Source organism: Ursus maritimus, unplaced genomic scaffold (assembly GCF_017311325.1).
Source record: "Ursus maritimus isolate PB19 unplaced genomic scaffold, ASM1731132v1 scaffold_27, whole genome shotgun sequence".
Taxonomy (NCBI): Eukaryota; Metazoa; Chordata; class Mammalia; order Carnivora; family Ursidae; genus Ursus; species Ursus maritimus.
In genome coordinates this window covers 4,079,278-4,090,657 of record NW_024425230.1, presented here as the reverse complement: position 1 = coordinate 4,090,657, position 11,380 = coordinate 4,079,278, and the positions used below count along the sequence as shown (strand labels likewise).

Sequence of the window (11,380 nt, the reverse complement as noted above, 5' to 3'; positions counted from 1 at the left end):
AATTAATTTATTTATTTACATGGGGCTCAAACTTATGACCCTGAGATCAAGAGTCACATGCTCTACCAACTGAGCCAGCCAAGAACCCCTATATTTAAATCATACATTATGATGTGCATATAGGATCATCTGATTTTCTGATGCTATGTACTATTCTAGTCTCAAGTGCTAGTTAAACAGCACTGGTTACTAGGATTATTTTAGAGCAGGGTTAGTAAAGTATCTTACCCACTGACTGTTTCCCTAAAGGAAATTTTATTGGCATACAGCCATGTCCTTTCATTTGTGTATGGTCTGTGGCTGTATTTGTCACTACAGCAGCAGATTGAAGTAGTTGTGACATATTGAATGGCAGGCAAAGCTTGAAATACTATCTTCTCCCTTAAAATAAAGTTCTCTGGCATCTTTCTTAGAGAATTACATTTAAAGATGAAAACACCAAGTTGGGACAATGGGGAACTGGTGATACTATAAAAGGTGATGAAGAGAAAGGGGTTATAGGAAGGAAGGTATATGAAAGTAAATATTACAGGGTAGGGAACCAGATGAATTTCTGGGTTAGGGGTCAAGTCTAAGAATCATGTTAAAGAATCATGTCTAAAGAATAAATGTAGATGGGTAGTTTTTAAAGACATCTTAACAATTGGTATGTTTCTTTTTTACAATAAAAATCTAAAACATCACGACACATACCCTACTTAATACCCATCACCCTGATGAGCACTGGGTGTTGTGTGTAACTAATGACTCATTGAACACTACATTAAGAACTAATGATGTACTGTACAGTGGCTAACTGAACATAATAAAAGAATTTGGAAGAAAACCCTTTGCTCTTTTCAGAAATTATATTTTTAAAAATGGAAGTGAATCCAAATCAACAAGTCCAAAAAACAAAACAAACAAAAACAAAAAGTAAAACAAAAATCCAAAGCATCCAAGTGATAGACAAGAAAAATGGGGAAGTAAGCCAAAGATTTTAAAACCACAGCATAGGGTTGAATTTTCTTTCATTTTGCCCATTTGCTTTTTTTTAGTTGGAATCATGTTTTTAAATGAATTTATTTTGTATTTATTCCACTTAAATGTATATCACTAATGTTTCCTCATTTTATTATAGTCATCATAATTTCCCTTTGTAATGAATAAATGATAGTTCATTCATGATTTGCTTTTCCCTTGTACTTGTTTTTTTTTGCTAGTTTGCTATGTTTTTATAAATACTCTATATTTTAAAAGAGATATTTGGTATCTTAAATTTATTACGGTAAGAATCCAGTTGTGGACTGTAGGGTATACATATTAGTATGACTCCTAAATGTTTTGTTACATTGCTTCTGACAACATCATAAGCATTGTTAATTGCTATTAAGAATAATTACTACTAGTGCTAGTTTTTCAGTACCATCTTTGGTGTCATTTTTTTTTTCTTTGATAAATAAACAATTCCAAAAATGGAAAATTGGGTGTGTGTGTGTGTGTGTGTGTGTGTGTGTGTGTGTGTGTATGGTTTTAATTGGCATTGCTTTGTGGATGAATACTTTTCCAATTATTTGTGTTTTCTCCTTTTTGCACATTTTCTGTGAAGGGTGTGATATTTTACCAGATTTGAATGTGAACTAATGCATTACCATTATTATATGATTTCTCTTTTGTTGTATGTATCGTGGCCAAGTTTGACCATCTTATCTTTTCACTTACATTTTTATAAAGTTCAATCATTTGAAAATCCAGGCTTTCCAAAAGTTTAAGAAATTCTGTGAGGAATTTCAGGATGTTTGAGTCAGGGACTTGAGGCCATTTATTTGTTTATATGCTTTTTGATATAAGGAGATTTATCATAACTGCTAATTCATCACCGTAGTATGTCACTGCTCTTATGCTCTTCTTCATGAAGCATTTTGCTGTCATTTGCTATGGAGATAAATTTGGTCAATCTCCAAAGTGAAACATCCTTTCCCTTATAAGGGTTCACGATTATGGTGTACTAGATTTAGGGATAAGAGATAACTTTCTAAATTTTAGGTCCTGTTCGTTAAGGAGGGTTTGTCTTAACCACTTCAGTGAACCCCTATTCTGAGCTATGAATAAAATGTATATCTCTTATTTATATAGAATATTCTATATTATATTACGTGTCCGTGTTCTCAGTTCTTTAGGTCTCCAGTTCTTTAGATTATGACTCACCTCTGCAGGTACACATTTATACTTGGTAACTGGTCAACAACATCTAGTAGATGCGGAAGGCGTTTGGAAACTCAAACAGGTTAGGTGATGGACAGAAACAAGACTGCAACTGGCCTTTCCTTTTTGCCCTTCCTCTATACAAGGAAATGTTTGAATTTGTTGGTTTCTTGTAGTTAAACTATGAATTAGGCCTGATAGTTCTGTGTTCACTAAAATGCCAGTTGTGACAGAACATTTAAACTGAAGCTCATAGGGAAATCTGTACTCGAATCTTTTTGGCGTCTGAAGGTAAACATTTTGTTTCTGCATTTTAAATTTTTACTGGAAAGGTGACTCCAAATTCACCTTAAATACAGATTTGATGTGGGGTTCCATTGCGTTATTCTTTAAATAAGAAACTTTTCAGTGATTACATTTTTTTCCCTTAAATGAAGTCTTGAAATCTAGCCTTACTGTTTTTTGTTTTTGTTTTTTTTCCCCTCTGTTCTAATAATCACAGTCTTGTGGCTCAGTGTTTGGTAGCATGCCTCCATTGTTGATGGAAGAGGAGATGTACTCCAGTAATAGTGTCTTGTTGAATGGTTAGCATTTTTTGTATTTTTTGTTTTGTTTGTTTTTTTCACTAATGGAGATATAAAAAGTAATGTTACAAACTTTGTACATTATGTGAATGTCTTGACGTTTTACATTTTAAAAATGGCTCTATTGATGTATAGTTTATATACCATAAAATGCACCTAATTTTTTCGTAAATTTACTGACTTTTGCAACCATTGCCAGGTGCTTTTAGGATGCTGTGTTACCAAAGTAAGATCCCTCATGCTCATTTACATACATTCCCTATTTCCGCTCTCAACTTCAGATTACCATTTAATTTACTTTCTGTATCTATGTGTATTTTTTCTATTTCTGTAGATAATTTACTTTCTGTTACAATGGATTGCTGAAGACTTTATATCTTAATAGACACAATATTATAAAAATGAAAATTGCTAAAAAATGAAAATTGCTAATTTAAAAATAACCAAGTATAGGATTTAGACTCTGCTTTATAGATAATCCTGTCCGGATTAAGAACATGTATATTATAGGCCTTAAACTACTCATATGTTGGCTAATTGAATTTAAATTATAAAAAGAAACTACATTTATTTGGGGGAAGGGAGGGTACATCAGTCTGCTGATTTGAAAAGATTTTTTGAGATCTTTACATGCCATTTTTATGCAAAACATTAATTCATGTACAAATACTGGATGCTACAAAAGGGGGTATCCCTGATGTCATTGTATCTTTGAAGACGAAGATTAGGTAGATGGGAGAAGAAGCAAGTGTATAGATATCATAGTCAGTTAAGATAAATGCTAGAGGGGCGCCTGGGTAGCTCAGTCTGTTGAGCATCTGACTTTGGCTCAGCCCCACATCAGGCTCCCTGCTCAGTGAGGAGTCTTGACTCTCCCTCTGCCCCTCCCTGCCACCCCACCCCACCCCCCTGCTTGTGTGCTCTCTCTCTGTCAAATAAATAAATAAAAATCTTTTTTAAAAAAGAAAAATGTTAGAGAAGAATGGACCATGCTGAGGATATAGGTAAATTGGCGTTCAGAAAAAATGCACAAATGGTACATGGCAGTATGCATTTGGAGAACAAAGGTTAGTAGATATTCTGAATAATAATGAATCTATTTTTTAGACAACCTGATACTCCAGATTCTCATACAAATGAATTTAACTACCATCAGATTTTTGTAATCTACATCTTACCACCCTTAACTGAATTATTTCTTTAATACCATTCTGTTCTCTTCTGATCTAGTGTCCTATAGTTCCACATGGAAAACTGTATCCTCAAAACATTCTTTTACCTTGTTTTGATGTTACAGTTCATACCCACTATTTTAATTATTTTATTTTCACATCCTGAAATAGATAAGTCATAATTTACTTAACCAGTGTACATTGCTGTTTGAAAAGTGTCTCTGTTGAAAACAGAGGAGAACAATTTTACTGGAAATGTCTGTATTGTTAAAAGTAAAATTATATCAGATTTTGTGTGTGATATGGGGTTACTTTTATGCATAAAGCCGAATTCCCATTCAAGTCTAATTTGTGTGTTTACGTTTCAAATACATATAATTAGTAGTTTGAGACCCTTTTCCAATTTTGACTATATTTGGTTGCCAGATCAAGAGCATTTCCTTTAGTATATTGGGAAAAATACCACCGTTGTAATAATGCATGTTTTTTTTTTTTTTGATTACTAAGAAAGTTGCCCATATATCCATATAAACAAGTACTCAGTTGTACCCTACTTTAATGTAGGAAGTCATAAGCAGGTACATGGTAATGCATTTGATTCTTGGTAAAGAAAGATAATCTAACATTATTTTGAAGCAGTTTGGGCAGGGCTGAGGAGTGGGAGGGAGATTGAAGTTGAAAACATTTAGGTGGTTTAGCTAAGAAGGAAAAGTTTTAATGTAACTCAGAACAGTAATTCAGATGGCTAAATTAAGGATATCAAAGTATTGAAATTGAGATGACATGGTGGTAACTTGGGACCAGAAAATGAAACACTACCTAAAATAAGAATGGAAAGAGAAAAGATCACAATTTTTGGAATGGAAAATGAAATAATTTTGGAATCATTTAAAAATTTCTGCATGAAATAAAAATTTAATAAACTTTATCAATTTTAGGTGCATAAAATGGGAGAATTAAGGTAAGGGAATAGTGAAATTTGATGTTTACTTGATGGGTGTAAGAACATGGGAAGTCTTTTGAACATTCCTGTTAAAACGATTTTCATGAAAAATTGTCTGCCTGTTTTTAAACATGGTAGATCGCAGTGCAGCTAGATCATGCTTTCCTCTGCAGGCTCCATCTACTGTTTGAAGCTTCTGCCCCAAGCTTGCATTGTTTGTAGGAGAACCTGCGTCATACCTTTATCTGTAGCCTTCCCTTAGGTCTTAAGGATCCTGAAACCTTACTGTGGACATTGGATTTGGTGGAACAGCAACCATGGTAAGATCTATATTAAGATAGAAGGGTGAAAAGCTACTGGAAGGGCCTAATATAATGGTTTACCAGAGTGTGGGGTGTCTTTGGGTTCTTAATGTTAGGAATAAGGAATCAGTTTTTAGAGATGGTATCTCATTGTATGACAAACCAGCTGAAGAAGAGCTATGTCTGTTCTCCTATTGTAGGGAATAAATGGTTGAAACCATCTTAAGAGGGATTTTACATGTGAGAAAATACAGAAGAGAGTTTTCATTGTAATTTATAATAGTAAGGGACCATCCAGTGGGTGGAAGACTCAGGTTGTAATAGATGTAAAGTCTGCATTCTACATTAAAAATAGAGGAGTTGAGCAATTCATGATATGACAAGTACACACACAATAATAAACAATCCATAAAGATAAAACATCCTAATCGGTTTTGTGGTTCTGTTAAAGTTTAGATAACTTACAGCATGTGTTCCCAACAGGAAAGGAATCTCAAGGCAGCAAAAATTGATTTGGAGAAGTGGAAGGAATATTAGATTTTACAATAGCTTGTGGTCTTCCTAACGACTACAGTATATAAATAGAGTATTATCAACATACTAAAATTTCAGTGGAGTGGGTGATTTAGGATACAAATATTTTTAAAAGGTGACTTAGTAGGGTAAATGAAACTGAAGTTTGAGAAACACTGAGACAAGTTCTGAATGGGAGGCGATGTGGGGTGTGATGTAACTAGGATAAAGGTCATTGGGGAACTAAATAGTAGTTCGTATTTTCATTAGGATGATAGGGATTGGAAAGTTTCTGATGGAGGTAGGAATTTCCCATCGTTTGGCTATGTGTCTAGGGGAAAAGAAATAGTCCACAAGGACAAGTGTTCTGAAAGAGGGTGGGATTTGGGATTAAAATTGGGAAAGGAAAGGAATTAGAATGACAGAATACTAACATGAAACTAGGTTCGTGAATCTGTTGGGGAAGAAATATAGTTAGGGAAATATTAGGATGGTGGGAAACTGCATAGGGAGACATTCTGAGAAGTTGAGGGTTCCATAGAGGAGTATAGTTGTCCTGGGCCTAAATTTGTTCCGGTATCTTGAAACTGTGAAGGGATTTTTGGAGAAAACATGGGAGGAAAGATGCGTTAAGGAAACCAAGTTTGGATTGATACAGGAATAGGAGGACATGGTAGGGAGGGTTATAATGTAATTGCAGACAGGCTGATGACTGACAACTTTTCTTACTCCTTTCAGACTGTGGGAAAGAGCAGCAAGATGCTGCAGCACATTGACTATAGGATGAGATGTATCTTGCAAGATGGCCGAATCTTCATTGGCACCTTTAAGGCTTTTGACAAGCATATGAACTTGATACTCTGTGATTGTGATGAATTCAGAAAGATCAAGTAAGACCACTTTGGGTCTGGATACTGGGAGACTGAGGGAGAGGGTAATAGGAGTAAGGGATTATAGAGGGTAACTGAAGGAGGGAGGGAAAATGTGTCAGGGCTAGTCTATTGCCTAACCACCTAAACCATCACTGAATTGGATCATGGTCTCCCAGTCTTAAAGTCACTGTATTTACAGTACTGTTTCAAGTTTGCAAACATACTCATGAACTTAATTTGGAATAGAACTCACAGTATGAGCAGAATATCAAGTTAAATTTATTTAAAAAGTTATGAAATGTTATGAATAGGTTAGGTTCTGTAGCATTCCTTCAGACTGAAGGAATCTTAAGAATAACAGTTTTCTCTTAATGGTTGAGGAGTTGGGATATGATTAGAGTACTCCAGACTAGGTTTAACATTTTTTCTCCTAGCCTCTTTGCACATACTCCTTGTTTTGTCTAAATCATCATGTGCAGTGTTGATTTGGTGTCTATTCTTAACCTCCTTCGCTTATTGTATTTGTGATTTGCCCATTTCATTTCTTCAGGAATAACCTCTGTGTTTGCGCCTTACCACATTATGCTACCCTCTTTTTATCTGTGACCAGGGAGCTTCTTTCACAGGGCGCTGTTAACTATCTGCAACAAGATCACAGAAATTGGTGCATCTTAGTGGCATCCTACTTCCACTCAGTTGACTTTTCATTTAGAGCAGTTGAGTTGGTGCCTGTGAAGATCTCTGGACATTCAGGATGGCTTTGTTTCAGGCTTTTATCATGGGGCAGAACTTGCGAGGCATCACCCTAGATTCTTGGCTTGATTTAGTTTATTTCCACAGTCAGTGATAAACTATCCAGAAGCTTAATTTGCCTACTTCACATAGCTTTTATTAAATTTGAAGAAAAAGGTGATGCTCAACACCAGTTGTCTACTGTACTCTTAAGTCAGTTCCTCTCGGGCAAAAAACACAACCATCATCTTTCCCTCTTCATGTATTCTCAGTCTCCTCCCTGCATGCCAAGTAGGAATATTTCAGATAGTCTAGGATGGTGGATATTTCAGTGTTACTTTGTGTGTGTGTGTGTGTGTGTGTGTGTGTGTGTGTGTGTGTATGTGTAAATAATCCAGATTTTTTCCCTAAAATACAAGAAACCCTATGATACTGAAAATTTTAAAGGTATTTGATGAGAGTTTTAGGCGTATTAATTTCTATGTTTCACTTTTCTCACTAAGTTATAGGGATAATTTCACATGCATAATGCTTTAAATTGTGCATTATCCTCTGATAATACTTAGGATTGTTGAATGGCATTGTCAATTGCTTTTACATGTATTATGTAATATATGCCTCATGAATGATTTTTGCTGCTGACGGTTGTGACTCTACACAAGGTTCCTCTTTTTTTGTTGTTGTTGTTAATTTGTTTTTAATTCCCCATGGTTATATAGTAAGTGGTAAGTCCAGGAATGCATAGGCATCTCTTACTCAAAGCCTTTTTTTTTTCTTTATCATTTGTTATGACCTCATTGCCTGTTATTGTTACTATTTTAGTTGTCTGTCATCTAGATTTACTTAAAAAATGATTTAAAAAAATTTACACCCCATGTTAACATGAAAACACATTTCACTTGTCTTAAAAGTTTTAGCCACATTATTTTCATCTGTGTTTAACAAAGAAGAAATTAATCTTGCTGAAATACAACATTGAGGGAACATTCTGGAAAATTTTGATAGGAAAAGGGCTTTACAATTTACCCTTAATGTTACTGAGTCTAGTGTTTTTGTATTTTTTTATTTTCTCATTACTTAGTAACTGAGCATGAATGTCTTCCATCAGTTATTGTCTTAGTTGATACTTAATGAACTGTAAAGTTTAGTGGGTGATTTCTAACTTATCTTAACAAAGTTTACTTGTGATTTATAGGCCAAAGAATGCAAAGCAGCCAGAGCGTGAAGAAAAGCGGGTTTTGGGTCTGGTGTTACTACGCGGGGAGAACTTGGTTTCCATGACTGTGGAAGGACCACCCCCTAAAGATGTAAGGAAGCTGTAGGGTAGGACAGAACATTAATGTGGAAGGACATCACATTATTTGAGATGTTTGCTAAATTAGGGTACAGTGAGGCACAATAGTAGTATACATTTGTCAAATCAAGTGTGCCCAGCACTTAATGTCAGTGCTTACTTGTCCATATTTGGTGATTAAGGACTTTCTTATGAATTATTTTATGCTGGGGACTATATGTGGTTGATTATATGTACTCAAAATTTGAGATATGTAAATTTAATCTGTTGAATGCCTCCATGCTGTACTTGTCTACTCCTTTGAATATAGAACTAATACAAGATAGGTGGTATGGGAAAATAATAGGAAGGAGTGCTCTTTTAGGAATAAGATTATTCATAATGTTGGTTAATCATTTGATTTCAAATAGTTTTTCTTATTTCAGACTGGCATTGCTCGGGTACCACTTGCTGGAGCTGCAGGAGGTCCTGGTGTTGGCAGGGCAGCTGGCAGAGGAGTGCCAGCTGGTGTTCCAATTCCCCAGGCTCCTGCTGGATTAGCAGGCCCTGTCCGAGGGGTTGGGGGGCCATCCCAACAGGTGAGGAACTAGGAGAAGATTTTATATTATTGAGAGAAAGTACCTAGCGGCTGACTAGATTTAAAAGCCTGAGCGCACATCCTATTCTATGTAAGCAGCATATGCTGTAGACTGTGCTGAAAGACAAATACACATTGAGGGGAAAGGATTAAAGCCACCTTGATAAGAAGAGCTTACCACTATTGGTGAGTAAAGGGAAATGTGGATGGGTAAATCAGAGTTGAGAAAATCTGAAATGACTTAATAGGTTAAAATAGGGAATGTAGGGTTTTAGGAGAATGTATTAGTGTGCCAAGATTTTTTAAATGAAAATAATGGGAGAAATACAAAATTGCTATAATTATTTCATATTTAACAGGCCGTGGTATCCACCAATTATTTTGTGTTTAAATAATGTGAGGAGGTGCCTTTTCTTTACTATATCTGACCATGCCTTCTCAGGTAATGACTCCACAGGGAAGAGGCACTGTAGCAGCTGCTGCAGTTGCTGCTACTGCCAGCATTGCTGGAGCCCCAACTCAGTACCCACCAGGACGAGGGACCCCACCCACTCCTGTGGGCCGAGCAACACCACCTCCAGGTAAGGAATCGATACAGAAGTAAGAAAATTTGGAGATACGTATATGTGTGTGTGTGTGTGTGTGTGTGGGTGTGTGTGTGTGTGTGTATAGTTATCTGAAAAAATTGTATTATCTGGAGGAAGTGATGACTAAAAAAACTCTTAAGAAGATACTGAACTATGGAACAGCCTAAGTACTGAACTAGTTGCTTAGTTTATGTTTCCTACTTTTAAACAGTAGTTTTTAATGAAAAGCTGTGGACTCTATTGAGTTGGGGATAGCTTACATGGTAATGGTCCAGAAGAAATTGTTCAACCCTCTACTTAGTATCTGGGCCCCTTTGTTTAAATATTATCTTGTATTTTATTCTGTCAGCTTATTTATGAGGCCTTTATTTCTACCATTTTTCTTGTATAGGCATTATGGCTCCTCCACCTGGTATGAGACCACCCATGGGCCCACCAATTGGGCTTCCCCCTGCTCGAGGGACGCCAATAGGCATGCCCCCTCCAGGAATGAGACCCCCTCCACCAGGAATTAGAGGTGAGTGGCTGCACTTTTGTGCAATGGTGGCAGCCGGGCCCCTTAATATTTATGTGATGTTTTTTTTAATGGTCCCATGGAATTCTGCTTTTTTTTTTCCCCAGGTCCACCTCCCCCAGGAATGCGTCCACCAAGACCCTAGGAAACTGTTGATCCTTCTTAAGTCACTTTTTCCCCTGCAATGTGTCTTGTGAAACTGTGTAGAGTGTTTGTGAGCTATTGTTCCCTTCTTGCTGCATTAATATTAGCTAATAAATGCACAGAGCAATTAAACTGCGAGGTACTGTTGTATGTTGTACATTTTTTTGCCTGTTGATTTTGTTGAGGTAAAAGTGAAGACTGGTATTTTTCTGGTATTGAAGTTGTTGTGGATGTGGTGAATTCTGTTAAGCACCGCATTTAAATAATTTTCTCTTTAACTCTTAAGATAAAATGGTTGTGATACCTGATTAAGCTTCTTAACTTTGATTTTGTGCATTGACTGATTGACTGGTATCAGTCCGTAACCTTGAAAAGAAAACCCTTAACCAGGGGTTTAAGTGGCTAGGGTAAGACTCACATATGGCATCTTCCTCTTTGCTATGTCATACATACCTGAAGGGAAGAAGGGATGGGATGAAAGGCCTTGTAAGTCCACCTATGGAAGGAAACTGTGGTACTGAATCAGATTTCATTAAATCATTTGGAATTGGAGATACTCCTTTTCATGGATATTTATCTCAGTTGATGAGCTTTTACAGTGCCCTGTGTCTTGTGTGATCAGAGTAGATGATATCCTGGAATGATCATCACTACCTACAAGTAAGTATTTACTTAAAAATTTTTAAATGAATGGAAGAGCCTGGGTACTGGGAGCCAGGGAGATTTCATACTTGGGATAAGTTGTATTACTTAAAATACAAATAACTTATACCCTAAAATGTAGTTTATACTCTTGAGTACAAAATATCCAATTGCATCACTTAGTGATGTACTGGAAGTGATTAGAGGAGTGGACAGTTTCTTCCAGTTAAATAGCTAATGGATGCCCAAATATCTAGGTCCAGATTGAGTTGGTTATGCAACAGTGATGAACTCACTTTTAAAAGGAAGAGAGAAGAGGT

The 11,380-nt window shown here is 36.2% G+C and overlaps 1 protein-coding gene across 1 annotated transcript; it reads left to right on the top strand.

Annotated features, from left to right (window-relative positions):
- The first annotated feature begins 5,063 nt into the window (after nucleotides 1-5,063).
- On the top strand, nucleotides 5,064-10,554 carry SNRPN (small nuclear ribonucleoprotein polypeptide N). Its single transcript, XM_008706309.2, has 7 exons — nucleotides 5,064-5,203; nucleotides 6,437-6,588; nucleotides 8,498-8,609; nucleotides 9,022-9,174; nucleotides 9,616-9,754; nucleotides 10,152-10,277; nucleotides 10,382-10,554. Exons 1-7 carry the CDS (start codon nucleotides 5,201-5,203, stop codon nucleotides 10,417-10,419), a joined length of 723 nt encoding a protein of 240 aa, XP_008704531.1. The 5' UTR covers nucleotides 5,064-5,200; the 3' UTR covers nucleotides 10,420-10,554.
- Nucleotides 10,555-11,380: the final 826 nt, after the last annotated feature.